We start from the raw sequence: 17676 nt of genomic DNA, 5'->3' as shown, positions 1-17676 counted from the left end.
TAGTTTAATTTGGATTGTGACAGCAGATATTTGGCTGACTGAGGAGGAGTTTACGGAATTGAGCAGTGACCTTGATGATGTTTAAGGGCAGAGTGGCACACAGTGGCATCAGGTGTTCATCTGAACGGGTCCAGGTCTCGTGCCAGACCGCAGGGGAAACATTCACACTGAAATAGTGGACGTTCACAATGTGTTTGTGCTGATAAATTTGGTAGTTTATTCTATAGACTGATGACTCAATGTCTTTAATTTTGACAGCTCATGGCAATTTGGATGAAAAAGGATGAAAAAGGAAGTTTGTTGGGTCAACAAGAGGATTTAGACAGAACCATGTCCCGTCTCAGTCACACGGTCCAGGAAAGGGAAATGAGTGCTCAGCATAATGCAGACTGTACAGACGATCCAATTGCCTTTGCTTCTATGGAAACTCAGAATTTTTTGGTAAATAATTCTGAAGCAGACTCTGAGGACCATTTTTGTAAAAATAAAAGAAAAGTTCAAAAGGACTTGGGAAAGGGATCTGAAGATTTACTGTCTGAAAATGTTGATGCTAAAGATGGCGAGGAGTGTGGCGATGCGTTAAGAACCTTACCCAGTCATCTCCAAGAAGGAGCTGGTACAAGTGGTAGGCATTGTCATGGATATTTTTGCGATCCATATCCGTGTGTGTGTTAAAATCATCACATTTAGAATAAGTTCTTTGAGCCAAAATCATTTCATGTGCATTATGCCACTGGTATGGAGAAATAAGCATTGAAATGAAAGAATTTATGATTGAAATCCTCAATCATAAATAATAGAGACGGATGGTATATTTTAGAACTGACAACAGAATTAGAATTCCTTGCACGTACATGTGTTTTAATTTCTATTAGCTAACAACACCATGCTTGCAGTGTTTAAAAAAAAAACAATGTAATTGCCAACACTTCTCTGGCCTAGAACAACAGTATAATATGTAAAAGAGAGAACTTGCATTTATATAGTGCCTTTGACCTTAGGATATCCCAAAGTCAATGAAGCACGTACAAAGTATACTCTCTGTTCTAATGTAGAGAAATGCAGTGTCCAATTTCGCACAGTGAGCTGCAACAAACAGCAATGAGATAATGACCCGATAATCTGTGTTTGTGATATTGGTTGGAGGACATTGGCCAAGACGTCGGGGAGAACTCCCCTGCTCTTCTTTGAAAAGTGCCAAGGGATCTTTTACATCCACCTGGAAATATATAAATGGAAGTTTGTTCTTGTAATATGTAAATGATCAATTTAAATATAGCACAAAAAGTGAATGGGCTGCTCCAACAAAAAGGCATGTCATGTCCTTATCCTGGAGTATTCCTTATTTTGAAAAAATATCCCTTTACAATATTTTATATTGTTTTTTTATACTAAACATCTAAAAATAATTTTGCTCTTCATCACAACTGCCATTTTCTATGTTTAGGGAGCATTGAGCGAGAATGTCTTATTGCCTACCTTAATCATTCCTGCACCCCACTGCTCAGTGTATCCAATGGAACGTCACTCAGTGCTGCTTTTTGTACTCAAATATGCAATTTGTGGAGTGTTTAAGGAATACCAAGATGGTAATTTACACCATTACTACTCGTGCTTTGAAAGGCATTCTTCATATTCTGAAGTTTGAAAGTAGCATTATACATTCTGACTTAGTTCCAATACATCCCACAGCACCTTCTTTATTTACAATTACCAAAATAATTGGATTGTAAGTTGGGTGCTTAAGTATTTGAGCAATCTTATGAAACTTGGCGAGTGAATACATTGGACTGTAAGGAATACTCGGCCTCAGAATCAAAAGTTATAATTCTGCAGTCTCAGAATCTATATCCCTGGTGCAAAAATACTAAAACAAACTTTGCCAATGGTTTAAAAAAGTCTCTAGTTTGTGACCATCCCCCCTCATTATTGACAAACATCTATTTTCACCAACTTCACACTAAAGAGAGTCTGCGCTCAGGGTAAAGTTCCTTGTTGGTGTGAGTGCCTGTGGGAAAATTATGGGCGTACTGCTTATGATTTACTGATGCACACTGGTGGTGGGCAAAGACTCTGTCTATCATTGAGTGTAAAAAGCTGCCAATTTTAAAATAAAAATCTTAATGATTTTACTGACCAAAATGATTTACAAAATTAGCTTAATCCCAAAATAATTATTAATCAAAGCATCAGGTAAAACTTTGGATTTATAATAACAAATAGGAGCAGGAGTCGGCCATACGGCCCCTCGAGCTTGCTCCGCCATTTAATACAATCATGGCTGATCCGATCATGGACTCAGGTCCACTTCCCTGCCCGCTCTCCATAATCCCTTATTCCCTTATTGTTTAAGAAACTGCCTATTTCTGTCTTAAATTTATTCAATGTCCCGGCTTCCACAGCTCTCTGAGGCAGCGAATTCCACAGATCCACAACCCTCAGAGAAGAAATTTCTCCTCATCTCAGTTTTAAATGGGCTGCCCCTTATTCTAAGATTATGCCCTCTAGTTCTAGTCTCCCCCATCAGTGAAAAAGTCCTCTCTGCATCCACCTTGTCAAGCCCTCTCATAATCTTACACGTTTCGATAAAATCACCTCTCATTCTTCTGCATTCCAATGAGTAGAGGCCCAACCTACTCAACCTTTCCTCCATAAGTCAACCCATTCATCTCCGGAATCAACCTTAAGAACCTTCTCTGAACTGCCTCCAAAGCTAGTATATCCTTTTATAAATATGGAAACCAAAACTGCACGCAGTATTCCAGGTGTGGCCTCACCAATACCCTGTACAACTGTAGCAAGACTTCCCTGCTGTCATTATAGCCTAATTTATGCTTTTGAATGATCAATCTCAGCATCAGCAGAATATTTTTGTTTTGTTAAGTTTTCAGCTCTTCTAATCTTAAGACCGCTTTAGCTGAAATCAGATAAATCATTTGTTATAAGAAAATATAACTGAAATTTGTTACAACAGAGTTTGATTGCATAAACATTGTCAAAATTGTGCATCTTCACTCATTGCTCAGGTGAATTGGAGGATACATTGGGCCCAAGTTTTGGCTCGAGTTGCTCCTATTTTTTTGGAGCAACTAGTTTAGTATGGAGTATCTTAGAAATCGCAATTCTCGGCATTTAGTTTGCTCCAGTTCTAGTTAGTTAGAATAGTTACGTTATAGTACAGTTTTTTTCAAAAGGGGTCGTTACCAGCCACTTACGCCTGTTTTGCAAGTTTAGGCAGCGAAAAGTTACTCCAAACTAACAGAACGGAGTAAGTGTTGATTTTTGTACGCTCAGAAAAACCTTGCCGATTCTTTATAAATTAGGCGCAGGTAGTGAGAGATTGGGGGGTGGGGAGGAAAGTTAGGGGATTTTACAAAGCACTAAACACTTCACTTTTACCAATAAAGAGCCATTATCAATAATAAATGATAAATAAATCAATCAATCAAAAAATAAATAAAAATAAAAAAAATAATAAAAAATCAATCAATAAATAAAAAATTCAAAGTTTCTACTCACCTACTGCAGCACCGGGAGCGCCCCGTCGCCGCCGAGGTGCTGGTTGGGCAGGCTACTCTGCCCGGGATAGGGGCGACTTCCCTTCGGCCAGGGGTATGGTCACCCGGAGACAAGATGCGTTGGGAGGGCCAGGAGCTACCGTGCACGTGCACAGCTGTCGGCGCTCTTTTTGGCGCAGGGCTGTAGCTCCGCCCCCAGCTGCTTGTGTTGCGCTGTGTTGACTGTGAAACAGGCCTGCTGGACTCGGAGCATCGCGAGGTAAGTTTTAGGCGTTTTTGCATCTGAAACTTGGGCCCATTGTGTTAGAAGCCCTGACAGAAACTGTCCTTTGAAGTCCTTGGAAATGAGCTCAGGCAGAGCCTGGGAAGGGAAGCATTTGGGGGAGAAACGGGCGAGCAAATGGCACTTACCTAAACACACAAAACATCAGCTGAAAATTATACAGAACAGTAGCCTCTAGCTGCAAAAATAATAGCTGCCTAACCATCCTACCTGATTCTATTCCTTGGGGTTTGTGAAAAGTCTTACCTGTTTGATACCAGGGCTTCATCACATCTTGCACCGTGTTGGTTGATAGTTCCTGTCAATGAAAGATATTGGACCAATTAACTCAAAGAATTGATAATTGCGAGATTCACTACAGATGCAAAATTTATATGTTCTAATCAAAATTTTCCCTCACTGTGTTAGCTCTTTTAGCATAAAGCTTTCATTTTGTTTTAGGTTTCTTTAAATAGGTCTAGTCAATCAGAAATTACCATTTATCAAATCACTTTTACATTTAAAATTGCTAACGTTGAGTTAATGGAATGGGTTTGCAAAAAGTACAGTAATTTGTTCTGTTAGTAAAGGGAGAGGACAATGTTAAAGCAGATGAAAAAGTCAGTAAAATGATAATTGTGTTCAAATTGAAAAGTAATTTCTCCCCCTCCTGGATTCCTGGGGAACTGGAATACTCTCAAAGCTTTGAGACATGAACAGTTATGGCTTAAAATGCATCCTCTTTCTTTGCTCACACCATATCATTTCAACTAAGTTATTGAGATTTATTTTCTTTCCGTCCTCATTTGGTGTGTTTGCTTTTTCCCACTTTGTGTCCCTTGACACCGTACATTCATCCTAGATGAAGAAACTGCTCTCAAATCTCTACCAATACCAAGGGGCAACCAGCTGTTGTACAGATGGACATAAGAAGCAGAAGTAGGTCATTGGCCCCTTGAGCTTGCTCCGCAATTTAATAAAATCATGGCTGATCTGATCCTGGGCTCAGCTCCGCTTTCCTGCCCATTCCCCATAACACTTCACTCCCTTGTAGGTGTGTGAAAATAACCCAGGTTAATGTACACTGATTTTTCACCCAGGAAATATATCCTTCCAGTAAAACCTGTCCTTGGATAGGCTAACTGACACAGAGGGGCCTCACTGGTGAATTGTGGGTACAATCTCATGGTCTACCATTTTCATCATCATAGGCAGTCCCTTGGAATCGAGGAAGACTTGCTTCCACTCCCAAAGTGAGTTCTTTGATAGCTGAACAGTCCGATACAAGAGCCACAGACCCTGTTACAGGTGGGACAGATATTCGTCGAGGGAAGGGATCGGTGGGGCTGGTTTGCCGCTTGGTCTCTTCACGCTCTTTGCGTTGAGGCTCGAAGAGCTCAACGCCCTCCCGGATGCACTTCCTCCACCTCGGGTGGTCTTCGGCCAGGGTCACCCAGGTGTCAGTGGTGATGTCGCACTTTACCAGGGAGGTTTTGAGGGTGTACTTATAACGTTTCCGCTGTCCTCCTTTGGCTCATTTGCCACGAAGGAGCTCTGCATAAAGCATTTGCTTAGGGTGTCTCGTATCTGGCATGCGAACTATGTGGCCTGCCCAGCGAAGCTAATCGAGTGTGGTCAGTGCTTCAATACTGGGGATGTTAGCCTGGTCGAGGACACTGATGTTGATGCGCTTGTCCTCCCAGGGGATTTGCAGGATCTTGCGGAGACATCGTTGGTGATATATCTCCAGCGACTTGAGGTGACTTCTATACATCGTCCATGTCTCAGATCCATACAGGAGGGCGGGTATTACTACAGCCCACCTGTATGGATCTGCCATTTTGCAACTGTTTTAAATGCAGGCAATTAAGTCAACAACTTTAAAAGAACCTTAATAAATCAAATTATAATTTTGTTCCCATTTGTGTTGATGCACTCCAGTCCCTTCGGTGCTCACCGGTTGCGGAAGGTCTGCCATTTTGCAACACTAATAATATTGGTAATTATAATTATATCAAACTGAAATCAGCTTTGCAATCTTGCATCATTTAATTCCTTTGATGTGCTCAGAATGTCCTAAAGCACTTCACAGCTAATGAATTACAGTCACTATGGTGTTTTGTAGGCACAGGCAGCAGCTGATTTACACACAATAAGGTCTCACAAACAACAATGACATAACTGAGCAGTGAATCTGGTATTGACCAAGGGACAAATGTTGACCAGAGCATGGTGAAACCTCCCTACATTTCTTTGAAAAAGATTGACGTCACTTAAGAACATAGGAACATAAGAAATAGGAGCAGGAGAAGGCCATAAGGCCCCTCGAGCCTGCTCCGCCATTTAATACGATCATGGCTGATCCGATCATAGACTCAGGTCCACTTCCCTGAGCACCTTTCTTCAGCCTCTACGACCCCAGGCCACATCAGAGAGTGAAGGAGAAATAAATTCCTCATTGCAAATGGAATAACTCAATAGTTCCCCTCCCCAAAGGTACAGAGGGGAGCTGGGAATTAATTTACATTGAGACTGTTTTCCCTTCTCTTCCCGATGCACACTGCAATGCTGTTTTTGAGAAGCTCAGCTTCAAGCGCAAATATGAAGCAACCTATAATTCTAAAAAGGTTTTTTTGCATGCAGGAATCTGTAGCTGTGTTCTGATGCAAAGCACCATATAAATACAGTTGCAATTCGGGTCTTCAAAGTACTGTTCTCTGTGGTTTCCCAGTACTTTTGGGAGTGAACTTTGTTCCACAACTGAAAACTGCACCATTACATAGCCTGCCCTTATAGATTGTCTGGTCACTTTAATAATCAGGATCGACTGTAAACCAATCTGGTGGGTATATTGTCTTTAATCAGAGTTTAAGAAGGAATATAACACGTTAGTTATACAGCAAAAACATACGACCGTAACATGTAATTGATATCGATCCGATCGGACAAATGGCTGGCGCACGTGAGCAGTTCTGTCTTGCAGCCTCTTTCTCTTTGTCTCGAGTTTCCTTTGGTAAAGAATGGGACCACTCTTGAAGAGTATTCGACCAGCCCAACCTCTGTTTCACTTTCCCCTCACACCGTTTTGTGAGAACAACCTTGAACAGGCTACTTTTATTCTCTTTTTAGGGGTGGGCCTGACATGGGATATTGATCAGATCTTTTGACCTATAGAGATTTCCCTAAAACCTTAATACCCAATACGTATTGTGTTCTTTGCCTTGGTTCTTGTTTGAAGAACCCGCCCTAAAGATGTCTTACGATTTTGGCCACATGTCTTTCTCTGTTTATACTTTTATGAAGATGCTTTCCTTCGAAATTTGTATCATCTCTTTCGTCCATATCCTGCCTTTGATGCCATGAGGCCAAACCAGAAAACTGCTCGCTTCAAAGTGTTACCTCCTTTACGATGTAGCAACTTGTTTATGTTAACTCTCTCAACTTCCATCTAAGTCTTTCTATAACACATTGTCTTAAAGAGACGTAAAATTGAAGTCTTAACTTGAAAACAACAGATAATGGTTGTCATAGTGCAGAATGCTATAACATCTCAGCAGGGTACCGAAACATTAGCATTTCTAAGCATATAATACCAGTCTGAGATGACACTTCGTCTTTAGTTCAAAACAACGATTTAAACACAGTATCCTTCATGTCAGTTTTATACATTTTGAACCCCTGATTTCTAATAAGATGAAAAGGAAAGATAATTTTATAGCATGTTTGTGATAAGTGACTTATTACATTAAGATAGATGCCTTCTTTAATGATTATTGGATCAATAATGCAGTAATCTTGCAGAAAGTTTCAGCAGATTATGAACATCTATCACCTTCAGAATATTATAGTATAACTATATGTATTTCAGGTGTTTAAAAGAGATGCTGACAATGTGATGAAGGATACGCAACACTTGTTAGTAAATTAGTAACAAAATGGCATAAAAAGTACTTGCATTTATGTTGCACCATATTGCATCAAAATGTCTAAAAGTGCTTTAACTAGAATTACTGTTTGTTAAAAGGTAAATGGGAGTAGCCATCATGTGGCAGCAATGTTCCACAGACAGCAGTAAGATGTATAACTAGTTAATTTGTTTTATTCCCCCCCAAGCCCTTTCTCTTGCGCAAGCACATGTACTAAATGGGTGCAAGAAATTAAAATTATTTTTATAGCATATCTTTCCAGAATGCTGCAACAAACAATTTCCACCTACTGGGCACTCGGTGCACAGAAGTGTGCTTGAGTGGGTCATTATTCTGTAACATGCAGTGCAATTAAACCCAATATCAGTAAGCAGTATGGCAACACAGCATGTTGGAGCACCAACGTGTGACTCCATAGTACAGCTGATATTGACTTGAATTTCCCTTTGGGGCCGAGTTCCTGATCTTAGCTGTGCTGCTGTGAGAAGAGAAAAGGACATTCAATACGAGTTGTTACCAGACATCTATTGCTCCTCATAGCTGTTGGAAGAGTCCCACGATCAGGTCAGCTGCAGGACAGGTGGTGGTGGGAAATCCATGGCTTAGGGGCGTGGGGGTGTGCGGCGGGGTGGGGGGGGGGGGAGAAAGAGAAAGAGTCTAATATAGCTTCAGTTAAAATTGTGTAGTCTGAACATAGACTACCAGATGTCGCTGTCACCTGTCGTCAGCAATAAAACAGCATTCAAATATAATCAAGCCATCCCTCTCCAAAGCACCATCTATATGTATCGGATAGAATAGCACAGGCTGGAGTTCATTTCAAATATTTAATCTACCTTAGGGTTGAAATTAAAAAGTCTCCTTTTGTGATTAAGAACGTCATCTCCTTTTCTCTATAGTGTAACATGCTCAGTGTATGTGTATATATATATTATGTATATTATATCATGTTTCACCCAACCATTTATTTTTTAACAATCATTTTTCACAATCAATTCCGGAATGATCAGCTTTTGATGCATCTGAATTAGATGGGAATTCCTCGTACAATGATTATGAAAATGTAAATCTAACATTAAAAATTAGGACAATGAAACCAATTCAAATGTTTGTTGGCAATGCCAATTTGTCTGTAATACATTTTGATCGGTTTAATGATCGGAAAGTGGCCCTGTAGCTTTTAGGAAAGTAATTTTTCTGTGTTTTTGCCTATGTTCATGGAATAAAGGTTAGCTGCCAGTAGTCCCTGCTGTGACGACTGCTGATTGTCAGTTAAATAAGGTGTGCCAATTTTGTCAGATGTGCTCAATTTGCCACGTTCACAACACTGCCTACTGTGTCAACACTGCCATCTGTATAAACTGTTCCAGCTGAGTCTGATATGCCAACTGTGATTCAGCTATTTATTCTCTTTCTGATATATATTAATCTAAAATTTAAGCCCTGATAAAGCGGCAGTCAACAGATTAAGTATATTCTTTTCAACTGTATCATGATTTATTTTCTGTTTCAGCAAAGAAAGATGATAGATCCTTTTGTGCCTGCTTTTTGCATTTTCACTTTCACTCTGCAATATGTGTCAGGAAACCAGAATAACTTTCATGCAACAAGAACCATTTTACATTTTCTGGGAAAAAAAGAAAGACTTGCATTTATATGAAGCACCTTTCAGAATATCCCAAAACACCTTACATGAAGTACTTTTGAAGTGTAGTCAATGTTGTAATGTAGGGAAACGTGGCAGCTAATTTGTGCACAGCAAGATCCCACAAACAACAAAAAAAGGGGAGGTGCAACGAGACCTGGGTGTCATGGTACATCAGTCATTGAAGGTTGGCATGCAGGTACAGCAGGCGGTTAAGAAAGCAAATGGCATGTTGGCCTTCATAGCTAGGGGATTTGAGTACAGTGGCAGGGAGGTGTTACTACAGTTGTACAGGGCCTTGGTGAGGCCACACCTGGAGTATTGTGTACAGTTTTGGTCTCCTAACGTGAGGAAGGACATTCTTGCTATTGAGGGAGTGCAGCGAAGGTTCACCAGACTGATTCCCGGGATGGCGGGACTGACCTATCAAGAAAGACTGGATCAACTGGGCTTGTATTCACTGGAGTTCAGAAGAATGAGAGGGGATCTCATAGAAACATTTAAAATTCTGATGGGTTTAGACAGGTTAGATGCAGGAAGAATGTTCCCAATGTTGGGGAAGTCCAGAGCCAGGGGGTCACAGTCTAAGGATAAGGGGTAAGCCATTTAGGACCGAGATGAGGAGAAACTTCTTCACCCAGAGAATGGTGAACCTGTGGAATTCTCGACCACAGAAAGTTGTTGAGGCCAATTCACTAAATATATTCACAAAGGAGTTAGATGTAGTCCTTACTACTCGGGGGATCAAGGGATATGGCGAGAAAGCAGGAATGGGGTACTGAAGTTGCATGTTCAGCCATGAACTCATTGAATGGCTGTGCAGGCTCAAAGGGCCGAATGGCCTACTCCTGCACCTATTTTCTATGTTTAATGTAATAATGACCAGACAATCTGTTTTAGTGATGTTGGTTGTGGGATAAATATTGTCCAAGACAGGCAATCTGTTATCTAACAGCAAAGATTTTAAAGGAGACCATACCTTGGGCTCAATTTTGCCTAAGCCCATTTTCTGGCGTATTGCCAGAGTTACGCCCATTTTACTAGGCCAGAAATATTTTGCCAAAGTTTCCCTGATCTATTATTCAAATTTGGCACCGCGTGGCGTGTCCAGTTGCCTCGAGATGGAGCTTGCTGTCTGCGCCAAAAAAACGATGCCATATCTTCTGCGCATGCGCGTCAAAAAGAGTTACATTTTTGATGTCATTACAATGGACGCGCATGCTCAGTACAGCTCAGAGTTGGCAATCGGCCATTTTTAAAGAGTCAGTTGTGATGGTGTGTGAGAGCATTGTAAAAATCGTAGCTGCGGCATTACGAGATTCAACGCAGTGCAAGGACCAAAAATTTCTTGCAGGATGAAATGGGGGCACTAGTTACTGATTGAGAACAGGTGGCAGGAGCTGGATACCAGCAGAGGTCACACAAAAGTTCCACCAAAAGAAATGAAGAAACGCTGGAACCAAGTTGCAGAAGATTACTGCACAATGGTGGCCACCACGAGATCTGGAGGCCAGTGTAAAAAGAAGTGGCAGGACCTTGGTCAAGTAGTTAGTGTAAGTACTATTTTCATTTAATCAATGCAATTGCAAATGTGACCAGCTGTATAAGTCCCACCCAGCAAAAAGACACCCTCTCTAAAAAGTTATATTTTCATCTTTGCAGAGGAAAGTGGCACACAGCAAATGAGAAAGAACCCGAACAGGAGGAGGCCTGGCAAATCTGCAGCCGCTGACACTCTTGGAAGAATGGGTCACTGCTTTGATGGGTCCTGCCTGGAGAAAAGCGATCACCACTGCCACAAGCTGGGCCCACACTCTGGCGAGGGTAAGTTCTGCAAATTCCACATTTTGGCTTTGCTAAATATTAAGAAGTGCGCAGGCTAGACATGCTTCAGATCATGAGGATGTCTCCGTCAGCTATGCTTCAGTTGATGCAATGTGCTATCATTCATCGTGATCCTTTTAATCTGTCTGCTGCCTGTGCTGTGAGCCTACTCATGCCACGCACCCTGCCCCCCTCCTCTGCTGCTAACCATTTGTCTGTGTTCTGTTATATTTTGCAGAACTTGAGGCTGATCCTGATGATGTAGAAGAAAATTCAGACAAAGGAGCAGCCTAAACAGGATAACATCTTCGATTCAAACCTCCAGACCAAGAACATGGGGGTGAGGGGGAAGGATGGAGCTGGATGACACCTCCACTGTTTTGCTGACTTTGGAGGAGGTGCCGCTCATTGTAATGGCAGCCCCTTGACAGCCTCCATTACTGGTGGGGCATTTCATGATTTCCGAATGTCCAAGGCTGCGGGTCCCGGTGGTTTGGTGCAGCGAAGCACACCTAGGGCCCCACTGTCCCAAGCTGCGGGTCCCAGTGGTGGGGTGTGGGCCACACCTGTGGGAGATGGGGAAGGAGAGCTCGGCCATGCTCTCCTGAGTTGCAGGGTCTAACAGATCTGTTTCAGATGATGGCAATGAGTGGGGAGAGCATTGACCTTATGCGATCACTCCTGGACACCATTAGTGGGATAGGTGATGAGATAGTGGGATTGTCGGGAGAAGTAACAGCAATCTCACAAGAAATGGGAACGATGTCAGTGACCATGAGGGAGGGAATGTCACAGGTAGGTGATGCGCTGTCAATGACCATCATGGAGGAATGTCAGAGATAGTGTTTGCAACATTACTGAACATGAGGGAGGGAATGTCACGGGTAGTTGAGATAGTTTTGCTCAACATGAGGGAGGGAATGTTGCAGGTCATTGAGACACTGTAAGGGCGCATGAGGGACGACATGTTGGAGTTAGCTGCTGCAATAAGGGAACACGCCCAGACCCCGCGCCCATTGACAGAATCAACTGCCACACCCACTCCATCCCCACACCAGCCTCTGAAGAGCCCTAAGCCGGGCCCTCCACATTGACGCCTAGGTTCTCCACATTGCCACCTGCACTCCCCCCCCCCCCCCCCCCTCCCCCAACACACAATAGGTGCGCACTACCAGAACTGTTAGAAAGAATAAGCTTGGTATCAATCCCAGAAACACTGCGCCACTGCCTGCGGGCAGGGGTGGTGGAGTCGCCAAGAACAAGCGCGGCGGGCGGTCTTAGAATAAGGTGGAGGAGAGATGGGTGCAGCCTTGTTTTGCTGTTGTTGTTATTACTGTTGTAACTGTTCTCAAATTAAAAGTTTTTTGTAAGTTATGTAAATTTACACATTTATTTAGTATGTGATCTTAAAGTTTGTAAGTGACCGTAACTGAAAACTTTAACGTTTGATACAAGAATAATTTTATTAAAGTTAACTTAAGTACAAACTGTAACATTTTTGAATAAAATATATTTTACATTAAAACTGAATCATTTCCATGATTTGTTTATTAAAACTGCTCTCTTTCAAACCACCCACCCCCCAACCACCCTCCACAACTAATTCCAGTCTTGTGATTTCTCCCCTTCTCTCTTTTCCCTCCCATTGCAGTCTTCAGAAGCCTTCCGATCGGCACCTCGCTCCCCGGGCTCAGTGCAGAAGGCTTCCAATCGGTACCTCCCTCTCTCTCCCCGGGCTTATTTTCCAGCCGAGCCCCAAGCCCCGATGTCTGGGCACGGGGCCGATTCTGCCAGCCAAAGCTACGACCCTCCAGCCCTACTTGAACACGTTCGCTGGTGGCGTGGGAGCAAGAAAAAAAATGAAAACTTCTGAAATCCAAAAACTTCCATTTGCTATGTTGACTGGTTTAAAAAAAGTTGAACTTTATTATTGATCTTTCGAGTGTTCTTGACTCCCTCCAAAATCTTCGATTTAAAAACAATGGCGTCTTTCAGTGCCGATTTGTCAATGTGCGCTGCTTTCTGCGAACCCACCAGAAGGTTTTTCGGGAGTGGCCCGATACACTGACCTAGGAGGAAAATTTTTTGGCCAAACTGTGAAAAATTATGAAAACCGGCGCAAACATGAGGGAACATCAAATAAAACTCACCTCGAAAAATCGTAACTAACTCAGTAACGCTGGCGTAGATCACAGGGGGAAACTTTGAAAAAAATAAATATGCCAGAAAAAACGGCGCAACTGATGTGGGAAAATTGAGCCCCTTATTTTTATTTTAGATTTAAACAGTTATGAATAAATTATACTATCCTGAACATTTCCATTTGTACACAAGAGAAACTGAGAGAACTTCTGCATTAATTAATTGATCAAAGACGATGACAGAGTAGTAGGAAGCGAGAGATTAACTGGGAGAAGAAAAAAGATATGTATTTGGCCACAAATTTCATTGATATTTTACTTCATACTTTAATGCAGCAAAATTCTGTATAACATAACAAAGTTTTTTAAGTTCCCATAATTTTTTCCATATATAATACACATACTTTTGCACTGGGAAAAGGGATCCAAAACCCAAATATGTACTATAAGCAAGCATGCTTTGTAAGTGTTTTTTTTACACTTGTATTGCACATAAGGCACATCCATGCTCTTAATATCCGCTGTAGCCAATTGGAATTCAGAGTACGTCAAAACTCTTTTTGCAACACTATTAAATCTCCATTAGCGTTGCTCATAGTAAATTGGATAATGCACTATATTATAAAGCAAGAGCGTTTCCATGCAATGCGCAATTAATTCTACTGCTGCTGTTGTGGATCTATAGCTTTTTAAAGCCACAAAGTCTAATTATTAAGTAAACACAGACACAGATCAGAGAACTTTACAAATTGGAACGTGCTGCAGATCAGAAGATTAAGTGACTGGCTTTACTTTTTGTAAGTGTAATTAAAGTGTAACTACATTTTAATTTATATATGCCACCAGAATATTGAAATTAGTGCATAGTGTTGTAATGGTTGTGCTTCCAAAGATGGCGTGTAAGTTCTAAAACCAATATTGCAAGAACGTCTGCTGATTTCTTTTGGACTAACTGTGTGCAAGATCACAGGAAATGCACACACACAATTTATATATTTTCTATCTGAAATAATATAAATGGCTACGGGTAGATTACGAGTGACAGACATCGGAGAAAGGACAAACATAGTTTAATTATGTAAATAATGGAAGGTGTAACACATTTTTATTGGGTTAGTTGATCTCCCATTATATTGCTTACAGTGAATCACAAGCTTGTCCACGATTTACCTGTCTCTGTTGTCACATTGGTCACCATTATCTCTGTTGTTATGTTGCCAGTCCCCAATGCCACTCCCCTGTTGCAAGACTGAATCCACCTGCTGCTCCAAGCCCACTGCATAGTACACTGACTGCTAGTCCCTCATCTACTGACCCATGCAGTGAAAACATTGAACTGGGGCCCTCAATATTTCCATGTACCCTTCAGTACACCACCATGGATCATATGCCCAAACCCTCTGTTCCTCCAGACCCTGAAGATTCCCCTCACTGTAACCTTTAACATGCAACCTTCCTTCTCATCAGTATAAAAATAGAATCATGCAGCACAGCAAGAGGCCAATCGGTCCAACGTACCTGTGCCGGCTCTCTGAAAGAGCTACCAATTAGTCCCACTCTCCTCTTTCCCCATAGTCCTTCAAATGTTTCCTTTTCAAGTATATATCCAATTCCCTTTTGAAAGTTACTATTGAATCTACTTTCAGTGAGCAGTTAAAACTTCAAAGAAACTGAAAAAAACAGGAAATAAGTAATTATTGAGGATGTAAAAATTAGAGAGGGAGGAGAGACTTATGCAGACATGTCTGGAGGCAAGATATTGTTGATAAGTTGAAGATGGGAAGTGGGATTGGTGGGGATTAGTACTGGGCCTAGAGACCTAATGACAGATTTATAAGTTTGATTTATAAGATTTATCAGGACCTGGAATATTAGGTCCTTCATTGAAACACCTGTGAACTCATCCTTTTTTGGTGTGGAAGCAAGTCATCTTCGTTTCGAGGGACTGCCTATGATATAAGTTTGAAGATGCTGTAAAAAAAGAAGGGGAATATCATTTGTCAAGGACTTAGAACATTAAAAAAATAGGAGCAGCTAGTAGGAAGTAGGAGAAAGCCCAGAGACACGAGGCAGGAAGCATGGCTGGAGATCATATGTCACATTTAACTCTGTAAAATATGGAAAAATAATTATTAAAGATTACATTTTGTAGTGTGTAGTGGAATTAGCTGTAATGCTGGTTGCAGTTTGGGATATGTAGGCTCTGAAGCTCCATCTAGTGGTGGAACTGGACTTACTGTAATGACTGGGACCAAGACAGCTAATTACTGCTTACTTTATAAAGGGAAATACCACTGAGGGCCCACCTCCAGGTTTAATGGGGAATAGTGACAGGCAACTTCTGACAGTTCTACATGGCCAAACCCCATGGAAGATGTTTTGACCACTTGGCTGTGAGTCTCTAAAATGGAGTGTACAACCCACAGACTGATTTTAATATATTACTGATTAATCTCCTGTCATCTTACATACAAGGGGGACGAAATTCAGGGTCCCGGGAAGGACCATTACCGCGGGTTTTCGGTAGCCATTTGGCACAATCGAATGGCCGCCACATTCTGGTGGATTGGCCCCCACAACGCATTTATTTCAGCGGTGTGGACTTCTGCTGCAAGCCGCCGAATTCCGCCACGGTATGGGGCTTGCGGCTGTAGTGACGTCATCAGGGTGCGCGCCACTGCTACGCGGCCACGCCACCCATATTCAACTTTAAAAAGTGAGCTTTTTGTTGGTCAGTACCCCGCCAGCTTTTTGGGTCGGTACACTTTGCCGTGCTACTTAACACTGCTGGAGGTGGAGAACGGAGGATTCCTGCGATCAGGGGGTCTTTTTGGTGAAAACTTTTTCTGTTCTTTTTGTGCATTTGGTTAATCTGCTGAGTCATGTTTATCACTTTTGGGAGAGTTTTGAGGACTTGTAGCTCTCGCTGATTAGTGGAGTCCTGTAGGCCTTATTCTGTGCTCCACAGAGGCCTGCTCATCAGGGTCCAGCCTTCACAGAATGGGCTCGTCTTGGCAGGGTAACGCCTTGTCCACCTTGTCAGACGCAGGGCGGCATGCAGGAGAAGGCGGCGTCGTCAGCAACGTATTGAGAGGCAGCGGGCAAGGGAAGCAGCAACTGTGGCTGCCCAACATCCAGAAGGGCCTGCAGATGGGCGCAGATCTCCACGTAGAGAGGGTGACCAGGAGGGGGATGGCGTGAAGAGGAGGGTCAGGTTTGCTCAGCCCCCCCCCCGCACAACATTCTGGGCCAGGAGCCTTTCCAGCGACAGCCTGCAGAGGCTCCTGAATATGAGGAAGAACAGGGAGAAGGCGATCAGCCAGCTGCCATAGAAGGTGGCCAGCACAGACCTGGGGGAAGGAGGCCCTACTGTTAAAGAGTCTACCGACGTTAGTTCTCTTTCCTAGAGCGGTGGTGAGCAATGTTTTGCGAAGGCTCAGATTTAGAAAGGACGTACTGAGAGAGCTCTGCATTGACCGGCGCCAAGATCTGGAGCCTCACACAAAGCTCAGGACCACTCTGACCATTGAGACCAAGGTCACCATAACTCTGAACTTTTATGTTACGGGGTCTTTCCAGTTTGTGATTGCAGACATATCCAACATCTCACAATTCTCTGCCCATCGCTCCATCCGGCAGGTCACCGATGTTCTAAATAAGAGAAGAGTGGACTATATCTCCTTCCCAAAGACCAGGGAGAAGCAGGTGGAGCAGCAGGCCGGATTTGTTCGTATTGCAAGGTTCCCGAGGGTACAGGGTGCCATCGACGTTGGCCTGAGGGTGCCACAACACCATCCCGAGATCTTTACCAACTGGAAGGGATTCCACTCCCTTAATGTGCAGCTGGTGTGTGATCACCAGCGTAGGATCCTGGCAGTTGATGCAAGGTATCCAGGCAGCAGCCACAATTCCTTCATCCCGCGCAGACCAGTGTTCCTGCCCTCTTCACCGGCCCAAATCAGGATTGTGGATGGCTGCTTGGCGACAAGGGATATCCCCTGTCCACTTGGCGGCCGACTCCACTTCGGAACCCCAGGTCAGCGGCTGAGCATGCCTACAACCTCGCTCATTCTGGCACTGGATGCATTATCGAGCACTGCATGGGGATCCTCAAGCAGAGGTTCTGTTGCCTGGACCGGTCTGATGGTGCCTTGCAGTACTCTTCTGAATGGGTCACCATATTCATGGTGGTTTGCTGCATGCTGCACAACCTGGCCCTCATGAGGGGCCAGCCGATGGAGATCGAGCCAGCAGTACCACCTGATGAGGAAGAGGAGGAGGATCCCCGTTGCCACCCAACCAAGAGGCTTCATCGCCATTGCGACCTTGCAAGGGAGGTGCAGACATGTCTAATTGTTGC

At 42.9% G+C, this 17676-nt stretch overlaps 1 protein-coding gene across 4 annotated transcripts in view; it reads left to right on the top strand.

Moving 5' to 3' along the window:
- c4h14orf180 (chromosome 4 C14orf180 homolog) overlaps positions 1–17676 on the top strand; it is a 140312-nt gene that overhangs the window by 745 nt on the left and 121891 nt on the right. For all 4 annotated transcript variants that reach the window (XM_070879271.1, XM_070879268.1, XM_070879267.1 and 1 more), the window contains exon 2: positions 259–625. In XM_070879271.1, coding sequence (XP_070735372.1) covers positions 262–625 — 364 coding nt within the window. In that variant the 5' untranslated portion in view covers positions 259–261. The remainder of the gene's footprint in view (positions 1–258; positions 626–17676) is intronic.

This window comes from Pristiophorus japonicus, chromosome 4, assembly GCF_044704955.1.
Source record: "Pristiophorus japonicus isolate sPriJap1 chromosome 4, sPriJap1.hap1, whole genome shotgun sequence".
Lineage (NCBI taxonomy): Eukaryota > Metazoa > Chordata > Chondrichthyes > Pristiophoridae > Pristiophorus > Pristiophorus japonicus.
Note: the sequence above shows the minus strand (reverse complement) of the source record. Positions and strands in the feature narration are given on the sequence as shown.